Source organism: Miscanthus floridulus, chromosome 15, assembly GCF_019320115.1.
Source record: "Miscanthus floridulus cultivar M001 chromosome 15, ASM1932011v1, whole genome shotgun sequence".
In the NCBI taxonomy this organism is placed as follows: Eukaryota; Viridiplantae; Streptophyta; class Magnoliopsida; order Poales; family Poaceae; genus Miscanthus; species Miscanthus floridulus.
The window spans coordinates 19,188,650-19,209,817 of NC_089594.1; the positions used below are offsets into that span (position 1 = coordinate 19,188,650).

At 48.1% G+C, this 21,168-nt stretch overlaps 1 protein-coding gene and 2 pseudogenes across 1 annotated transcript; 1 reads left to right on the forward strand and 2 right to left on the reverse strand.

Moving 5' to 3' along the window:
• Nucleotides 1-625: 625 nt before the first annotated feature.
• On the forward strand, nt 626-4,328 carry LOC136508919 (uncharacterized). Its single transcript, XM_066503698.1, has 6 exons — nt 626-952; nt 2,428-2,624; nt 2,726-2,806; nt 3,087-3,320; nt 3,418-3,495; nt 3,577-4,328. Exons 1-6 carry the CDS (start codon nt 838-840, stop codon nt 3,874-3,876), a joined length of 1,005 nt encoding a protein of 334 aa, XP_066359795.1. The 5' UTR covers nt 626-837; the 3' UTR covers nt 3,877-4,328.
• Nucleotides 4,329-5,717: 1,389 nt separating this feature from the next.
• LOC136507132 (receptor-like protein EIX2) lies at nt 5,718-8,511 on the reverse strand (annotated as a pseudogene).
• A 3,021-nt stretch (nt 8,512-11,532) lies between these two features.
• Nucleotides 11,533-14,796, reverse strand: LOC136507133 (receptor-like protein EIX2; annotated as a pseudogene).
• Between the last annotated feature and the right edge of the window lie 6,372 nt (nt 14,797-21,168).

The window sequence follows — 21,168 nt, forward strand, 5'->3', positions numbered from 1 at the left end:
ATCTCATGGTGTAACGTCTAAGATTTTTGTACAACATTTGTAATTTGTATTTACAAAAATGCTAACTTTTTAAAACTTTCCCTTGCGTGTTGTATGTAAATATTGTGTCAAACAGAAGTCAATCCTTCTCCTCTCCCTCAACTTCGGTTTCCCAACTCAAAAACTTTTGCAAATAAAAAACTAGAAGCCTGCACCGGGTGACAAGTGGGCCCAATTTATTTATTCCTCAAACAGTGGCTTATCTAAGGGATTATTAATTAATTTTATTAACTCTATACAAATATTTTCTTGGTTTAGAGTAAGGCTCCGATCGTTTCCCATGGGAATGACCCCAGGAAAAATTCCTGGCCGGATTCGATACTTAATTTATATAAGAATTTTTTTTGGCCGGAACGATTCCCGGCGTGATACGCCCTAACCGAACGTGGCCTAAGGAAGTTGTTTCGACGCGTGGATTATATCTCGTAGGATTTGCTTGCTTTTCCCTGTTGCCAAACTGGTAAACTGCCACGTCCGAGACGACAGAAGCGAAGCAAACACCCCAGTCCAATTCAGCGGGCTGGCGGCCCAGCCCATTCCAGATGCACGGCCCACCGTTTCCTTCCTTCCCCAGGGCCCTTGCGGCGGCGTAGGGTTCCTTGCCACCTCCCACGCTCTTCGTCGTGCGCTTCCCGCGAAACGCCAACCAAATCCTCCATCCCCAAAAATCCCCCCTTCCACGGAAGGAGAAATCCTTCCCGCGGGCGGCGGCGGAGGAATTCGCCGAGTAGGTTGGTGGGTTCTCACGATCCGCGCCCGCGGTCCCCACTTTCCACCAGGTGAGCGGCGAGCGGGAGCATGGCGCCGCTGTCGTGGCGGCACCACACCCTGCTGCAGGCGCTGCTGCACCGCGGCCCCCTCTCCGAGCGCGACTTCCACGCCGTCTTCGCCGGCGTCTCCGGCAAGGACCCCGGTACGCCGTCTGCTTTGCTCTCCTCTCGTCGTCTCTCGGTCTTTTCTCTGTACGCGGGACGCCATAGCCCAACAAGTGCTCGACGAAATGCACGCCTTTATTGATGGGCGGTGGGCGCTAATCAGAGCTACAGGTGCACGCAGCAGCACCTGGAGCCTGGAGGCTGGAGAGCTTACACTGCAAGCTAAGCTGCACCCCCATGCCCATCCCTTCCCGCCATTCCCCTGCTTCTCTCCTACCAGCGTAAGCCAAAGCTTTTGAGCAGATTATATGGCAATCCCATCGATTCCCCGCCGCTCGCACCTCTGCCTCGCACTCGACTCGCCCGTCAACCTCCCTCCGCCCAACCGCCGCTTCTTGCCGCGCCGCCGCTACTCCTCCGCTTCGGCGCTGCTCCCCTTCCTGGCTTCCTCTTCGCCTCCTTCTCCGTCCTCCTCTGCTGCGCCCCTATCCCATTCATCTGCTACGCCATCCTCATCACCTTCAGCAGCAATGGCGCCTCTCTCGTGGCGGCAGCGGCACCACACCCTGCTGCAGGCGCTGCTCTCCCGCGGCCCTCTTCCCGAGCCTGACTTCCAAGCGCTGTTCGCTGCTGTCTCCGACAGGGACCCCGGTACCTACCTATGCCACGATGCTTGCAACTCTCCCCGCTTTATAGCTCTAATCTTTCTCCATTTCATCTGTTCCATGGAATGATTCTCTTTTCTTGAACTTATTACTGTAGCGGTGTGGTGGTAGTAGTAATACATTTGTTCGGAATGTTGTGTACATCTCTATACTTTTCTGGAATCCATTTTGTATCTCTATTTGTCTATTACAGATCTTCTGTTTGTCAGGGAAAAGAGTGCTAGTTTGGTCTCCGTCTGATTTTTTCAGGCAAATGCTGCTGTATACAAAACCTGATGCTGCTTGTATTCCCTTTTCTCTTTCTTCGCCTCAAAAAAAGTTTACCTTTCTGAATATTGATAGCATCTTGTGTAGGCATTCTTTTTCCTTTTCTTTGTTGGCCTAAGTCATCATTCTTATTTAAGTTGGCCTCTTCTTGACTTGCTCGTGCTCCTCACACTATAAATTCGTTTACAAGTGAATGCTGTATCTTGAACAAACAATTTAGTGGAAATTTGTGTCTGATCCAGCAGTAGCTACACTTACTTTCTCACCTAAGGTAGATCTATAAAATTTTTACCATTTGTTTGCTGATCACCCGAGCCAGTCAGAATCACTTCAAACTTCAAAGTTTAGCTAAAAAAACAGTGAATTCAAAGTTGCATTATATGATTGTCTGAAAATGGTCTTGATTCCACATGGGATTTGAATCACTCAGCCCAACTGATGTCTTGTTGCCTGCTTGGCTGAATCATATATTTAGCACCGGTTTTATAGAAGAGTCGATAGCCTAGGGGCTGCAAGCTTCACTTGATTCATTTGGCCAAATGTCTACTCTCCAATCACTTATTTCATATCATGACTTGCAGCCACTCATCAACAACTGTTCAATGATACACTTCTCAAGATCAATAAGGACCTCGCCTATTTGCAGTTCGAGTTGCGGGCATGCATAAACCAATATGATGGTATGGTTTATTATGGAGTTGTTAATAACATTGTTGATGAAGAATCTAAGCTCGGAACAAAGTATTCTGTGCCCCAGATTGCATTCTACAAGGGACTGGTATGCGATACGTGGCCTTGCATACCTCAGTCTGACACTACATATGTTGTGTTGACCTTCCGCATGTATTGATGTATGTAATGTAATGATTACTGTGGCAGTTAGAAGCAATAGTTCAGGAAGCTGGAACTGATGGGAGCATAACCAGTATCGACGCTCTCAATGTCCGGCTTGACAACCAGGTTTGCTGTACAGTAATTCTGGCAACATGATTTTTTTGGTTTTCATGTATCAACATGTACTAATTGGCCATGTGCTTAGTGTCGCTCATAATACTTATGACTTACAAGCATTTAAGTGAGCATATTATAGTTTCATATATTTTGCAGTTATCATGTCATCAACGGTATCACCTTTTGGTATTTCTGTGGCATGGCATAGCAGTACTGTTAGATCTACTGATTGACAGTTTAATCTCGATTGCAATGTGGCATCATGAGTTATTGACTGTTCTGTTCCCAGGTTGTAATTGTAGACGGTTCAGAGGACAGCCAATCTCGCCTTCCTAGTTCCATAAAGAACTTCTCACTGAGCCAGAAAGAGAAAACTCTTGATGAACTGATACGGGATCGTTGGTTGTCATACACCTCCACAGGCAAGATTGGTCTGGGCACCAGATCATTTCTTGATCTCCGAAGCTGGTTCCGTGGTAATGATATCCCATCTTGTGTTGTCTGCAACGAAGCTTGTATAAAGGTACTGATATGTGATGATTCTATGACTTTCAGTTGCGTTGTCTTGCCCTTAATGTTGTCCCATATAACCTGCTAGTATTATTTATGTTACACAACAGGCATCAAGTTGTCTAAATGAGGGATGCAATGTTAGAATTCATGAGTACTGCTTGAAGAAGAAATTTTCACAAAGAAAGGTACTTGCCTAAATCATAGTTCACACTGCTAACTCATGTTGATGGTAAAGTCATGGTTTGCTAATATTTCTGCATATGTAGGCTTCAAGAGCTTGTCCTAGTTGTGGTACTGAATGGCCCTGTCAGGACGGTGAAGCTGATGGCGATGATGACGTGAATGAACCTGGGGAAGATCAAGTCTCATCAGCCAATCGTTTCTCGAGGAAGAAGCGCAAGAGAGTCAAAGCTGAACTGGTGGAAGAAAATAACAATGCAGGCCCATCAACGGAGGTGCCTAGGAGGACCTTGAGAAGTGCTAAAGCCGAAGCAGTCGAGGCTGCTCAAGAGGCGTCTTCTGCTGGAGCTTCGCAGCCAAGCAGGGGTTCCAAAAGGAAGAAGTAGTGATGATGAGGCTAAGGAATGATAGCGAGAGAGAGATTGCAAAGGCTCTCTTTTGCGATGTAGATACCGTAGATGTTCTGGTATCTGGTGGTAATAGATGGTCCTTTTCAAGTGAGAGGGCTGCAGCTTCTAGTTTGGTGTAACATATAGCCTACAGACTCGTAGAGGTTATTATTTATCTTGTGAGTTGTGATAGTATCATTCAATCTAGACTTGTTTGGTAGTAGAGAACATCTTGGAGCACTGAAAAGCTTGAGGGCATGGGATACTGTTGCTTGCATTGTTGATTCTGGATTGAGGCATGGTGTTTTGATCGAGTCTTGAGCCTTGGTGGATCAAGAGAGCGTAATCAGAGTCTTGGCGTGGCTCTTCGGTGCTCCAAAGTAGATTAGGGGGTAGTGACACCATGTGGAAAATTTAGTTGTCTGTTGTCCATCTTTTCAAGTACTGCATTTCCATTCTTGTACTTGTTTTGTGCTTTGATCTTTGTTTGGTTGCAAGAAATTTTTTTGTGACAAGTAGGATTTAATCTCCATGCTAGTGTGTTCTTAGTCAAAGGCCTTTGACTAAGTAATATTTTGTTAGTGTGCCCGGACTTGACTTAGTTTGTTGGCCCTAAGGACAAGCCCTAGTGTGATCTGTGCAGTCTTAGGACCAAAAAATTCAAGGGGTGAGTCTAATCGCACAGATTAAGGTTTGTTCTTTAAAACTTTTAGAGCCTGGTTCTCTTCACCCCCCTCTTGTGCCATTTGGTCCTTTTAGAGGATCTCCTTGCAAACAGAGTTCAGCAGGTGCGTTATCACTCGCTTGTCTCGGGTGATCCATGTGGCATAGTCTGGATTGTTGATGATGTGTGTTACTTGTCAGCTTCTACAATCTTGATAATTCTAGGAGGCCTCTAGGTTTTTGTGCGCTTCCCGGATCGCCAGCATAAGCTGAGGACGCCACGACACGAAGTTCTCACGCGTTAGTTTCTCAGCCACCGACGGACCGAGAGTGGCAGACATGTTCGATGAGGAGGACACCATTGATGATCCAGGGTTTATGTGAATGAAGATGAAAGAGGATGCTTTCACTATCATGTGAAATGGTAAGCGTTTTACCTCACGTAGGAGGCCGCAACTTTATTGATTTAAAGGTGGAAATAGCCTCCACCATGGCTTACAAGGTATAAAATGATTATGATTGATTTAGTCAAGGATTACAACACAAACTGATACAAACCTACGAACTATACACCTACAAGATCTCAACCGAATCAATCCATATCACATACATATACAAAGATTAGTACACGACCTATTGCTACATGTTGGTATCTCCCAGATCCATATCCAGCTCTAAAGAGAAGTCTTCATAGTAAAATAAAGATATTTCAGGTTTGAGTAAGAACATAAACCTGCTCCTTTTGTTCTGCATATTTGTGAAAATATTTCCACTGTACTGCCAATCATTAGCCTTGATTTCTTCTGCAGCAATGCGTGGGGTGCCAGCTAGTTGTTACACAACGCAGTAAAACAGCTTCGTATGTAAAAAGGGTGATAGAATTAAACAGAGACGCTAGGCGAGGAAGTCGCACGGTGGCGACGGGTTGCGTGTTGATGTTGTGGTAAGGAACAGCCCCTCACCGGTGGCTTACATAGGGAGCAGGAGACCAATAGTGATTTCGCCATCAGCCTATACAGGAAAGATACAATCATTGCTAACCTACCGTACAGGTCTTAACTACTATCTCCGGCCAAATCAAAGACTGGTTCCTTTACATATTTGTCACACAAGATTATCTAGGATATTAACTTGTCTAATAATGGGTTCATAGACTAAGCAATGAAAGAAAACCTTCAAATCTCTTTGCTTCCAAATTTCCTGGCAGCCTTGTTGATAGCAAGTTGCACATAAAGCTTGTCATATAAACGGTCCAAAAGCTGAAAGTAAGCAATCCTCCATGTTTTCATGAACAACATGGCACAAAATACAATCCAAAGACCCATTATAAAACCCATGCTCATGCTGATGTAAAAAGATGATCTGCCACCTTCATGCTGTTGACTAACAGTTGGATTCGTTACATTCATCGAGCAATTCTTCAGAAGAGGAGGCCCACAAAGTCCGGGATTGCCAATGTACATATACTGATAGTTGAGTGTTTGCAGCTGTTGTCCCGAGGGGATTGTTCCTGATAAATTGTTGTACTACAAGTTGAGGCAGCTCAAGAATGTTAGATCTGATAAGCTTGATGGTATTTTGCCACTGAAATAATTGTAAGATAGGTCGAGGGATTCTAGTCTCCTTAAAGAACCAATATCATCTGGAATCGGTCCACTTAACTGGTTGTTAGATAGATTCAAACTCCGAAGTGCCTTGAGTAAACTTAGTTCCTTCGGAATCTGTCCAATGAAACCATTACTTGATAAATCTATCAACACAGTATGTTTTGTGAATTCATTGGTATAGTTAAGCACTCGATCTTTTATGAAAGTTGGTATGCTGAAGGAATACATCATAGTGGAATCGTCATAATCTGTTTCACGCGGATCTGCCATGGCTCTCAACCTTGCTAGGGACGAAGGTATAGTTCCTGATATGTTGTTGTGTGCTATGTTGGCCCACAGGATCACCGGCTCAGGTGAGTGAACCACTCACCAGTGTTGCCGAGCACCCGCTAGTGTTGCCGAGCACCCACTAGCCGTGCCGACCACGAACAAGCGTTGTCCGTCCCCACACACTATGGCTGGAGCTAGAAGAAGAAGGGAGAACAGAGCATGCACACACAGTACAAGACACCAGCGTTGGCCGAAGCCCTGTCTATAAGATGGTAAATCTGAACTCTCTTTACTGAGTTGCCGTGGTAGTCTATTTATACAACTCTATCCATCTAGTCCTAGTACAGCGCACATGCTGTAACAGTAACTAGATAACATACATGGCTGACTCTGCGCCGGCCTCTGCATGTGCCTACAGGGCTGCAGGTGAGCCATGCGGCGCCTGCACCTGCAGCGGCTACAGTATCACAGCAGGGGGCCAGTTCGGCGCCGCCTTCCCTTGCTGTGTTCACACAAGGAAAGCAGTAGTTTATTCTAACAATTCTTCCCCTAAACCTAATGCTATCCCTTGTATCCCCTCTATGCCAATCATCTCCTTCAGCTCCGTAAGTCGAAGTCGTCCGAGTGGCTTGGTGAGGACGTCCGCGAGTTGCCGACCAGTTTCGACAAACTCGATGACGATCTGCCCTCCATCGACACAGTCCCTGAGGAAGTGGAACTTCATGTCGATGTGTTTACTCTGATCGTGCAGAACCGGATTCTTCGCGAGGACGATGGTGGGCTGGTTGTCCACCATCAGTGCTGGTGGGTGAGCTTCCACGCCGGTCAGCTCGCCCAGCAGCCGGCGTAGCCACACAACTTGGCACGCTGCTGTGGCCGCCGCTACGTACTCTGCCTCGCACGTAGATAGCGCCACCAACTTCTATTTCAGCGACAGCCATGAAATTGGGGCCGACCCGAGGAAGACGAGCACGCCAGAGGTGCTCCGTCGCCCATCGATGTCCCCCGCCATGTCTGCATCGCTGAACACAGTGAGCTACTGCCTACTCTCGCAGGTCTTTAGGAAGATGATCCCATGATCCACCGTCCCCTTGATGTAGCGCAGTAGCCGCTTCACCGCAGCCCAGTGATCCTCTCTAGGATCCTCCATGAAGAGACTAACGTAGCCTACGGCGAACGCATTGTCCGGCCTCGTGTGGACTAGGTAGCGCAGACCGCCGATGATGCTCTGGTAGAATGTTGCATCCACCTTCACCGCGGTGCTGGCCTTCGTCAGCTTCAGCCGCTCCTCCATCGGAGTCACGCATGGCTTGCACTCAGCCATGCCGCTCCTCTCCAACAGCTTGGAGACATACGCACTCTGACCGAGCGTGAGTTCCTCCTTCCCCTGTCCCACCTCGATGCCAAGGTAGTAGGAGAGTGCGCCTAGATCGCTCATTCGAAAACGAGCCGCCATCTCGCGCTTGAAGCCGTTGATGTCCTCCGTGCGCGTGTCGGTGACGATCAAGTCATGCACATACACGCCGACGACGAGCTCCTCCTTCCCCCGTCGCCGCGTGTAGAGCGCGTGCTTGGTTGCACACCGTTGAAACCCAAGCTCGCCCAGCATGGCGTCAAGCTTGGTGTTCCATGCTCGTGGGCCCTGCCGCAACCCGTAGAGCGCCTTGCGCAGTCGGAGCACCCTGTGCTCCTCTCCCTTGACGGCGAAACCTGGAGGTTGCCTGACGAAGACCGTTTTCGCCAGCTCGCCGTTGAGGAAGGCCGATTTAACATCCAGGTGATGGACGCGCCAGTCCTTTTCTGCTGCCAAGGCTAGTAGCAAACGGACCGACTCCATGCGCACTACTGGCGCAAAGACCTCCTCGAAATCTATGCCCTCGCGCTGAACAAAGCCTCGGGCGACGAGGCGCGCCTTGTGCTTGACAATGGCACCAAGCTCATCCCACTTGACCTTGTACACCCACTTCAGGCTGATCGGACGGCATCCTAGAGGTGGATCGACGAGCTGCCATGTCTCATTTTCCTCGATCGCCTTCATCTCCTCTAGCATCGCCCATCGCCAGTTTCCATCCCTCTCGGCCAGCACGAACATGGGTGGTTCCTCTGCACTGACTAGCAGCAGCTCTGCGTCATTGAGCAGCCGACCAGCCAGTCCTGAGGGTCCTGTGCTGCCGACAATGTCGTCCAGCCTATGGAACCGTACCTCCTCACCTTCGTGGAAGGCATCCACGAACTCAGTGATGTCACTTGGAGGTGAGGCAAACTCGATCGGCGTCGATGGAGTTCCCTGTTCCACCGAAGTGCTCGGCATAGCACCTTGAGTGCTCGGCACTACTTCTGGACAGCTCGTCATTACTCTTGTAGTGTTCAGCCCCACTGTAGGAGTGCTCAGCCTCAGTCTTGGAGTGGTTGGCACCACTGTCAGACGTCTTGGCTCCGCCACGGGAGTGCTCGGCACCCGTCCTAGAGTGGTCGCCACCACTGCAGAACCTCCCGGCGCCACTCCTAGCGTGCTCGGCATCCCTCCAAGAGTGCTCGGCCCTCCTCCCGAAGTGCTCGGCATCCCTCCCAAAGTGCTCGGCACTGCCCTAGGAGTGCTCGGTTCTACCGCTGGAGTGCTCGGCGCTCCTCCCGGAGTGCTCGGCACCTCTTCCCCGGCATCTCCACCACCGTGGATGACCAAGTGCTCGACGGCGAAGGTGTTGGTGAAGCCGCCAGCTTCCCCCGTGCTCGGACTGGTCCAGTCCCAAGCTGCCTTCTCGTCAAACACGACGTCGCGCGAGACAAGCACCTTGTCTCCGCATGGGTCATAGAGCCGGTACGCCTTGGTACCCTTCGCGTAGCCCAGGAACACCATGGGTGTGCTCCTGTCCTCTCGCTTGGTGAGGTTCGGCTTCGTCTTCCTGACGTGGCCGATGCAGCCGAATGTCCGGAGGAAGGACACGCCTGGCTTCCGCCCATACCAAGCTTCGAACGGCGTCTTGCCCGTTAGGGCCTTAGTCGGAGCGCGGTTGAGGATGAACACCGCCGTGGTCACATCCTCCCACCAGAACCTTGCCGGCATGCCTTTGGCCTTCATCATGGATCGGGCCATGCCGACCATCGTCTGGTTCCGCCTCTCCACCATGCCATTCTGTTGTGGCGAGCACGGCGCGGTGTGGTGTTGCCCCACACCCTGATCCGCACAGTACGCAGCGAACTCCACCTAAGTGAATTCGCCACCGCGATCAGTCCTTAGCACACGGAGCTTCTTGCCGCTCTCGGCCTCCGCGCGCATCTTGAACTTCTTGATCACCGCCGCCGCTTCATCCTTGCTTGTCAGGAGTTGCAGCCACATGTAGCGACTGCAATCATCCACGAGCAGGAGGAAGTACCGCCGACCACCGTTTGTAGCAGGCGTGATCGGCCCACAGAGGTCACCGTGGACAAGCTCGAGAGCGTCCTTTGCGCGATACTTGGCCGCCTTTGGGAAAGGTAGCCTCCTCTGCTTCCCAGCCAGGCAGCTGTCACACAGCTTGCCTCCGTGCTTGATGTGGGGTAGCCCTCGGACCATCTTCTCCAGCCGACCAAGCGCGTCGAAGCTGAGATGTCCGAACCGGGCATGCCACATCCATGGTTCCTCGGAGTGCCTTGCCGCTAGGCACACCAGCTGCTCTACCTTCAGGTCGAGCAGGTACAACCAGTTCAGGGACCTCTTCACCTTGGCGAGAAGTCGCTGCTCCCGGTCCCTGATCCTAAGGACTCCGTCCTTGATCAGTACCTCGCTACCACGCTCATCCAGCTGACCAATGTTGATAATGCTGAAACGCAACTGCGGGATGTAATATACATCCGTTAGCGCGCGATGCTCCCCGTTCTGGCACCTGAAGATAATGGTGCTGCGCCCTTGGATAGCCACCCTTGAGCCGTCACCAAACTTCACCGTACCGGTAACATCGTCGTCGAGCTCAAAGAAGGATTCCTTGGAGCCCGTCATGTGGTTACTAGCACTAGAGTCCAGATACCACCGCTGCTCCTGGTCGGCGCCCACATGTCCGAGGTGGACTTGGGCGTGTGGTTCGTCGAGGTTGATGGTCTTCAGGGCCTTCCCAGGTCCTTCCACCGTCGTCGCCTCTTCCTTCTCCTTGGCCTCGACGTCGTGCAGTGCACAGAACATCGCCGTCAGGATAGTGGCCTCATCCTCATCGTCGGCTTGCTCCAGGTGAGCCTGAGCCTTCTTCTCCTGTTTGCGATTTGGGCACTCCCGTCCCAATGGCCCATCTTCCCGCAACATCGATAGGCGTTGGGGTCGACCTGCTTCTTCTCTGAAGAAGCCTTGCCACGGCGCTTGCCATCGCCACCGCGGCTGGAGGAGGCTGCCTTCCCGGAGTTCCTCCGAGCAGCCCACTCCTCTTCCGTCAGCAGGAGTTTCCCGCTGTCCTTCGTTGCTGCCTCCTGCTCCAGGCACTCATCCACCGCCCGCAGACGGCCTGTCGCATCCTCAATGGTGAGGGTGGATAAGTCCAGCATCGTCTCTATGAAAAGAGCGATCTGGATGTACTTTGCCGGCACAGAGTGGAGGTACTTGGAGACCGCCTCCTCTTTGTCGATGATGACGCCATGGCTCTTCAGCTTGCTGATGAGTGTCTACAGGCGGAGGGAGAAGTCCTCCACCGTTTCACCATCCTTGAACTTGAGGTTGGCGTACTCCTGCTTCAGAAGCTGGGTCGTCGCCTTCTTTGCGCGGTCGGAACCGACGCGCATCGCCACAATAGCCTCCCACGCCTCCTTGGCAGCGCATCGCCACAATAGCCTCCCACGCCTCCTTGGCAGAGCTCTTCGTCCCCAACGGCTCCCTGTACTCTGTCGGTACAGCAGCGATGATAGCCTCCAGCGCTAACATGTCATCTTCTTCACAGTCGGTGCCCTTGTCAACAGCATTTCAGAGCCGTCGGGCTCTGAGCTTGACCTTCATGGTCACCGACCACTCTCCATAGTTGGTGTGAGTCAGCGTCGGTCAACTGGTGCCGCTGACCTCCCGCACCGTGCGAACAATGACCTCCGGTCGTGGTTGGGCAGCCACAGCAGTGCCATTGCTGTCGCCCACTTCCAAACCGTCCGTCATCGCCAGCGGTTAGTCTGGCGACGGCGCTTGTACGGCTCTGAGGTCAAGAAAGCTTAAACCTGTAGCATATTGAAGGACGTGAGGAAATTCACCAGACAAATTGTTATTGCTCAGGTCTAGTATAGATAGAGAAATTGAAGAGTTGTTATTTTGACAATGTGGAAACCCCCCTGTTAGTTGATTGTTCGATAGGTTTATTTCCCAGAGAACATTACACACGTATGATGCTGGGATGGTGCCTGTGAAATGATTGTTGCTTAGATCCATTCTAAATACGTAGGGAACTCTGAGATTAGCTGGTAGCTTCCCCGATAAAGAATTTCCAGAGAGATCCAGCATGTCTAGGGGCGGCAGCTTCCACTTTGGTGGTAAAGTACCACTGAGTTTATTTCCTGACAAGTTCAATCTGGAAGCGTTAGGAAATGCAACCCAGAACCAGTGTGGCAAAACATCATTTATCTTTGTGTTTGAGATATCAAGCTCACGTATGCCCGCTTGCCAGTTCAACCAGGAAGGAAACTGAGGCCCCATGTCACATGACCCAAAATATGCATATGTTAATCCAAACGGAGGAACCCAATCTTCACCAAAATCCAATTTCAAGGAGGTTTTTTTAATGTCCAGATACTAAAGGTTCACGAGACTAGCAAAATGTTCTTTTGAAAGCACACCGCTGAAGTTATTGCTGAAAAGGATCAAGTCGGTTAAATTACTAAGTGCTCCAATCCCACTAGGTACATCACCATGCAGCATGTTGCAAGAGAGGTCAAGGTGACAAACTCCTCATGTTTCCTATTCCAGATGGTATAGAAGCATCCAACATGTTATGAGAGAGGTCAAGGTAACTTAGACTCCTCATGTTTCCTATCCCAGATGGTATAGAACCAACCAACATGTTCGTTGAGAGGTCAAGGTAACTTAGACTCCTCATGTTTCCTATCCCAGATGGTATAGAACCAACCACCATGTTCGATGATAGGTCAAGGTAGCTGAGACTAGTTAGATTTCCTAGCCATGCTGGTAACTGCCCAGTCAAATTTGCACCCTGCAAATGTAGCTCACGCAAGTTGCTCCATGAACACTGCGGTAATCTCCCTATCATGTCCGCATTGATACTGTTCTGTTCCAAATTGAGTAACTGCAAACTGCATAAATTTTCCAAGGTCGTTGGAACATTACCTGATATTAAATTTCAATCTATATACAATACCTCAAGGGAGGACACGTTTCCTAATGCAGCAGGGATGGGCCCTGACAATCCACAGGAAGAGAGGTAAAGCTCCTTGATGGAAGTGACATCCCAAAACCAGCTGTGTTGGAGGAATGAGTTAAATGGATTTTTAGATAAATCAAGGATCTCAAGATGTGTGAGGTTAGAATGGGAAGGACGAGAGATTTTGCTGTTAAGTAGACAAAAAGACAGGTCGAGGGTTTTCAGATTAGGCAGCATATTGACATTGTGCATCCAATCGCTCGCGGAGCTGAGGTTAAATTCTCTCATAACGAGGCTCTTTAGTGCAGATAGATGTGGCAACCAAGTAAAATCTGATGCGTACGGAAAATAAAGGCTGCTGAGATCAAGGTGCTGCAAGCGAGAAAGGTTACCAATAAGCTGCCATGGTATACTCCCCGGAAAATCAGCATGGGAGAGGTTGAGATACCTTAGGTTTTTTAGGGTATCCAAAAATGACAAAGATTTGCTTGTGCTATAATTGAAGTCATTTAGCCTGTTTGTTTGTTTGTTAATTTTCAGCCCAGGCTTATCAGCCAGCCAATAGTATTTTCCTCTCACAACAAACTAGCATCAGCCGGGCTTATCAGCCCAGAAACCAACAAACGAACAGGCTGATTGAAGCTAAGGTCCAAGTATCTCAGATGTGGTAAGCCGGCAATAATGGTGGAGTTCACGATCTCATTCATCTGACCTGTCGACATAGAGTCCGCAGGGATAGGGCTGGATATCGAGCCAGCTCAGTTCGGCTTGGTCTAGCTCGAGCTGGCTCGTTAGGCTAACGAGCCAGCTCGGCTCGGCTCGTTAATATTACGAGCTAGAGGGGCAGCTCGGCTCGTTACTGAGTTCGAGCTGACTCGTTTAGCTCGCGAGCTACTAAAAAAAATAGGACACACATGTTTATAATGTTTATGCTACATTAATTCTAGAATGTGATGTCCACCATTATGCAACCATACATGATTAATACATATCAGGTTCATCAAAAGTATCAACCATACAACATAGCTGGTACATTCATGATCATGCCGTTCTAGCATACTAACTAGTTGCTTGCCACCACAAACTTAGAAAAATCCACAGATTCAATATCATCATCATCATCTTCTCCCTGAAAAACAATCCATAAAATCAACATTTAAGTACCACAACAATTATAAAATTAAAATTCATATGAAACAGCTGAAAATAAGGATTACATACTAATAGAATAGGTGTACACTTCTATGTCAGCATCATCATCTTCTGGATTTATGGTCATGGGCTGATAGGCCTCAGCTCGCGAGCTGGCTCGTTAAAATAACGAGCTAGACTTTCACCTCAACTTGTAAAAAAATTAAAACGAGCCGAGTCAAGCCGAACTGAGCCGACCACAAGTCGAGCGAGTTAGCGAGCCAGTATTTTATCGAGCTCCATCCACGGAGGTCAAGCTTGATGACATGGCCGGTTTGGTTGTTGCACCGGACTCCCTTACATCTGCAGCAGTCCTCGCCTTGCCACGACGAGAGGAGCCCGTTAAGGTCTATGTAGCTTTTCTTGAAGGAGCCGGTTTGGTTGTCTCGCACTCGCTTGCAACGCAGCCACGAGCCGAGACGGCCGCCCTTGCGTGAGCAGAAAAGGACGAGGGCAGTGTCACGGAAAGGATCAAGACGAGGACTGCAGCAGCAGCAGCTCGAGTAGCCGAGCAATCATTTTGTGAGAGCCTCGCTAGCTCGCTCTTCGGGTCTGTTTGTTCCTCGCCAAAACGTTAAATTTTTCAAAATTCCTCGTCACATCAAATCTTTGGACGCATGTATGAAGCATTAAATATAAATAAAAAATAAAACTAATTATGCAGTTTAGACGAAATCCACGAGACGAATCTTTTAAGCCTAGTTAGACTATGATTGGACATTAATTATCAAATAACAACGAAAATGCTACGGTGTCATTTTACCAAAATTTTCGGCATCCAAACGGTGCCTTCGTTGTTTTTGTGTTTTTGGCTATTTATGCATAGAATGTAAACTACGTACTCCAGTAGTTTTGAGCGGTGTCCCCATTCGGCTTACCCTATATTATATTCTGTTTATTTGATTTTTTTTCAGACGGAACTAGTTTCAGCCAAAATTCTGTCAGCCGAACGGGGCCAGCTTGATCTACCTCTCTCTATCAGCCTGTTCGTTTGGTCGTATTTGGCTTATAAGTCATGGCTTATCAGCCAACGAACAATATTTTTCTTTCACATCAAACCAACCAGCCGTACTTTCAGTCATGACTTATAAGCCAAACCAGCCCAAACGGGTATATATATATATATATATATATATATATATATATATATATATATATATATATATATATATATATATATATATATAGACACACACACGCACGCAGAAAAAGGTGATCTGTATATGCAAGGGAAGTCTACTTGCCGTGCTTGACCAGAAGGCAGTCAGGCACCAAGTCAACTAAAGTAATCCAGCGATCGACAGCTGGTAATACTCCACTACTACTCCATCAATCAAATAACTCCCGCGTGGTTGTCACTTGTCAGCCAGACTGGGAGGGAGACCATCATCGGGGTCTATCGACACAGGCAATACTCCACTACTGCTCCCTCCTTTCATTTTTAACTGTTGTTATCACTTTCTGATATATCAAACATACTTAACTTCAACCAAATTTCTTCTTATCAAAGCAGCGAGGTTTGGCCGCCAACCATGGCGTCAACGTCGCCCCAAATTCTCTCGGCCCTTCGATCTCGCGTTTTACGGCTCAGATGGCTTGAAGCGGATTTCGTCGTAAGCGGTTTCCCCTGCTTCTACTCGCCTTTTCCGGCTTCTCGTCAGCTTCTGCTCGGCTTCTCCCGCTCCTCATCGGAATCCGGCCAAACGAATATATTCACACCTCCTGCTTCAGCTTCTACACGCTTCTCCTTTCCCCATCCTCTCTCCTCTTCCCTCTCTCCCCCCACGGGCGACGGGTGACACCAGGGCGACAGTGGCTCGCGCCGGCGCCGACCCGCGGCTGCGGCCGGCCTCGCCCTCCTCCTCCTCCACCCTCGCCTCAACTCGGGCTAGCCGGACCCGTGCCGGCGGCGCACCGCACGAAGCAGTGTCGGGTGCGACAGCGCGCCGCCGCGCGTGCGCCACCGGCCGCCGCCGCCACAGGCCACGGCGCTGCGCGAGCGGGCCCCGCCGTTGGCCGCCGGTGCGGGTCCCCCTCCCCCCCCCCCCCCCCCCCGCGCGGCCTCCTAACGATGTTGCGCGCCTGCTCCTGTGCAACAGGAAACCCTAGGTGCCTCTCCGTCTCCCGATCTTTCGCTGCCTCTCCCTTCTTGTCTCGGATCGGGTGCCGTACCGGTGCGGGGAGCGCTCGATGCGGCCGGATCGAACGCCGCCCCAGCGCGGGGAGCCGTCAATGCAGTCGTCGGCCGTCGCTACGGCCCCGCCACGGCCGCATCGGCTGCGCGAGCGCCCCGTTGACGCCGCCTGCGACCGCCCCGTTGACCCAGCGCAGCAAGACCCCGCCTACGTCGTCACCGGCCTCGTTGACGCGACCGAAGCCAGTCCAGCTGCATCCTCTGCTCTATTTCGTCCTCCCTGACCTTGCTTGGTCCTGCTACGGTAACCTAAAAAAACCTATATCTCATTTGCCACCTTATGTCTCTGATCCCTTGATTCTGTTTTCTATATGTATGCACGTAGTTTGCTTGCACATACGATTTATGTTCTCGAAAAAAGGAAAATGTCTCCCCTCAATGCTTATGCATGTATTGCTAATCTGGAAGGCACATTGTTTGCAAGTTTGGGACATTGATGCTAACAAACTATGTTATCTGCAACATATTCAAAAGGCGGTCACTGCATTCTCTGAAAAGCTTCGGCATGTGACTATGTGAGTTAGCCCCATAAGAGATAGGAACACCTGTTAAATCGGTTTCTACTAAAAAAAAGTAACGCAAAATTGTAGCATCTTAATTTCAGTGCTACGGTCTCAGGCCTAGCGATGTCTCATGAGTTATCGGCAAATGATAATAGTAGATAGAAAATGCATACATACCTGTGAATGCTGAAAGCATTATAGTTGCTTAAAGTATTCATTTATATGGAATTATAATTGCTTACAGTAACCATTTATACTTCATACTAGCATTTTTAAGAAAAAACGTATTCACAGGCAGCAGCTCTCCTCCAGTCCTCGTCCTCCCGAGTCCCGGCGCCCCCCGGGTGCCAGTCACGTGGTGCCGTGGTGGAGAGCTGCTCATCGGCAGGGGGGCCTGTTTCTTATCCGGTTGCTGTACAGGTGGTGCTTTTTTTTTTCCTCTGATCAGTTTACTCACGTTCAGTGATGAATTCCATGTGTTTGTGTGTGCATGCATATGCTTGCTATATATTCTGTGTGTATGCTTAGAATTGTCCTTTGTACAGCGGGTTCGTCGCTTGTTACCACGCTGTGCTTTTTTTTGTTAGCTTATGTTTCCTAGCGAATCGCTAGTTTCTGTTTGTCTTACTCCGTGTGATCGTGCTGTTAGGTACATTCAAATATCTCCTGTCAGTTCAATCCGAGTTCCCGTGCCGTTTGCCCTGATTACCGCCCTGCTGCTCTGTTCAGCGATGTGTTTTGTTCCTCGGTCATGAGGTTATCCATTATGTACTTTGGGTTTACCTAGCGCTACTGCTTCTATTCGTCTCGGGCATTTTTTTTTTGTTTCAGTGCTTTGCTTGAGAGGTCACGAATTGAATCTGGGCTATCAATTTTGGCGCAGGCTATAGGATTGGATGAGATCTTGGCGAAATCTTGCTCCATTCTTCCTTCAGTTGGAGGTTCTGTCCTGGGTGCATTGTTTAGTTCCAAGGTTGCATCTTCTTGGATCTTGATTCCTGGCGATTCCTATGGTGTTTAGATCAGTTCTATTAACCTTGCCTCCATACTTTGCAGCAATGGTGCGTTAAAATTGGCGTCATGGTGCCTCATATGCTCCTTAAGTGAAGGTACAACACTGCAACCGCTCACTTTTTATCTCTTTTTTCCTCATAATCGCAGTATACCTATTTGCAAATACAAAAATATCAACATTAGCTGTACTAACATGAGCTAAGTCTGGTGGAAGTGCCAACTAAGTAGGCATGGTTCTGCTTTTGTCGTTTGACAGAATAAACATATATTGAATTTTAGATCGCATCCTTAGGAATCAGGGAAGATGCTTACTTTTGGATGACATGAGTGATCCTATTTCTAACCGATGGCATGTTTGCCTCCATGTGTGCCATTTGTTGTTGGTTGTATATGCAACCCAACTTTGGCTTCAGTTCATGCTTTGGCATTCCATAAATTTTTTGACAATTCAAGACTTGACCTCGGTACTACTGTCTTCATCTTAAGCTATGTAGACATGGCTTTGCTATTTCTTTGCATAAACATAGGTATTGATTTACTCTCCTCGCATTTGAGACATGAGCCCATCATGCATGTAACTGTTTATTTCATAAACATATTGATTTCTTTCGCAAATGGTTCTTTTATCCACCAAGCTTCTATTTATGTACCTGCGTTGTATGTCACTGTAGGCCCTTGAACTTTCTTCATTGTAATATATATACCATTCGTGGTGCCCTGAAATAACCATAACAAACTATGGAACAAAAGTTGATTATTAGATAAAGGTTGAAGAAGACATGAATTTCCATGTTCCCAGTTGTGTCATTGCTGGCCATTATCATGTGTCACAATATTTGCGTTCAGCTGTGTTCCTTATCGCCATCCAGGCACATGATTTGCACACATGGATGGGTGTATGTGTTTAAATTATAAAAAATAGCAAAGATTTTTCCGATCAGAGCCTTGATGAGATCAGGCTTCTGAAGTATGCTAACAAGCCTGATCATGCTGACAAGTACCACCTTTTGTGTCCGTATGATTACTTCTACTATTGGGTAAAATTGAGCCTTTACTCTTGATAGATCCCTTTTGAGTGTTATTTAATTTGGATAAGCTGTTGAATTTATCTATAGCTCCACTGCTTGCTCTGCACTGTTCTGGTTCTCCATCTACCATTAACCACCTCTGGTCATTATCGCTCTAGCATTGGCTTGGAGCACAACGGCCCCAGCTGCAGCGCCCAGACGTCCATCGCCGGAGCTATCCCTGTCCTCGCTTTTTTCCCCTTTTTGTCTCTGGTGCGTGCTCTCCTTGCAAGCGCCGAGGCCAGGCACGTGTGTGGATCTGCCTCGCCGGCCTTAATCGCTGGAGTAGCCCCACACCGGCGCATCTGGCCAGTTGTGCATGGCGGAGGTGCACTCTCTCCCTTCTCCCCCTCCTCTTACCTCAGCTCCCTCTCCTCACTACGTAAAAAATGATTTTTAGCAACGGTTCGATTTTTTTGTAGGGGCGGCTGGTGATGGAGCCGCCCCTACAGTGGCATGCTCGGGTGCCCAAACACCAGCCGCCCCTACAAATGGAACAGCAGGGGCGGCTGGTGATACGAGCCGCCCCTACAAATGGGGTCTGATTTGTAGGGGCGACTCAATCACTAGCCACCCCTGGAAATGGTATTTGTAGGGGCGGCTGGTGATTGAGCCGCCCCTACAAATGGCCCCGTATTTATAGCTCTGATTTGTATGGGCGGCTCAATCACCAGCCGCCCCTACAAATGCCCCCCATATAAAACACATGCAGCACCTTCTTCCTCCTCGGGTCACTCACTCCAACCCGTGAAAGAAAGGTGGGGAGGCCTTGGGCACCTCCCAAAAATTGCTCTACTAAGGGGGAAGGTTTTGGTCTCAAATCTTTTGGTGGAGAGGTTGTAGAAGGTAAGAAAATGCTATTCCACACTTTTTTTGAAGTTTTAATGGTTGGTTAGTGAGTAATTAGAGTTTTGTTTTTCTCTCTCTTCTATGGTGCTTGAGCTACTTATGAAGCAAATTAGACCCAAGTTTTAAATGTACTAGGGTAAATTAAGGAGGGGAACAAGATCATACTCTTATTTGGTCCATGTTTCTTGATTTTAGTGAACAATTAGTTAGTTTTATGGATGTTTCATGTGCATGATGATCTAGATCTAGGGTTTGGTTTTTTTTATTAATTTTGTTTTTGTAAATTTATGTTTGATGAAATTGGACTAGGGTTTGTATGAAAGATATTGGGTAAAGTATAATTATTGCTAATTGTTGTCTTTGAAATTGTTTATTGTAATCAATAAATATGTATTTTAATTATTTATGGATAAATGGACCATTAATTAATTTTCCTCTACCATGGTGTGTTTGTATGCTTCATGTAATTATATTAGATTTATATTCATATATATCTGAAGTATATACAATTATTCTCAAATAATTATTACTTTGATTCATTTTTATATTTATCTGAATAAGTAGTCCTTTAATGTTTGTTTTGTTGTTGTTGTAAAAGATGGAGTACATGAACTCTTGGATGTATGGTTCGTTAAGGTTCAAGACAGGTTTCCGTGAAGAGGTGGATAAATTTATTGAAGCCGCAATGAAGCATGCAACGACATTGAAAGAGAATAAGGATACAATTATTTGCCCCTGTAAAGATTGCAAGAACCGTATGGCATGGACAGATGTGACTATCATCGGATCACATTTGATTATGCGAGGATTTGTTGAGGACTACACAGTGTGGATTCATCATGGTGAAACAGTTATTGTTAACAACGAGGATAAGGAGGAATACGACGACGAAACCATAGAATCCCTGTCCCAATATTCAGCAGAGCTTGATGCACGAATGAATTTCGAGTTTGGTAATGAACAAGGTGGTGATGCTGGTGGTTGGGATGGTAACGACAAAGGTGGTGCCAATAATGATGGTGGAGCACGTGTCCGGGATGAAGATGATTTAGAGGACATGATTCGAACCCTTGGACCAGAGATTTTACTAAATAGCCCGAAAGGTCTAGAAAATTTGGAAAGAGTGACAAAAGCATCGAAGGAGACTGTGTATGGTGTTGAAAAGGGTTGTCCGACACATTGGACATTGCTACGTTTTGTGCTTGAGCTGCTCATCCTGAAGGCTAAGTACGGCTGGTCAGACTATAGTTTCAATGATCTATTGCATCTCCTGTCATGGGTGCTGCCATAACCAAACTCAGTTCCCGCCAACACATACCAAGCGAAGAAGGTCATAAGTGTATTGACAATGGGGGTTGAAAAAATACATGCATGCCCCAACCACTGTATACTTTTTCATGGCGAAACATTCAAGTCACTGGATAAATGTCCCTGGTGTGAGGCCAGCTGGTACAAGAACAATGACCTTTACGGTGGGGATGAACCCTCCATGGGAAAAAAGAGGAATAAGAAGGGTACAAAAAAGGTGGTACAAGAATCTCAGCCCCCAGAGGACCTCCATTAGGCAACGATGCAAAGCAGAGAAGAATTCCTGCCCTGGTAATGTGGTACCTG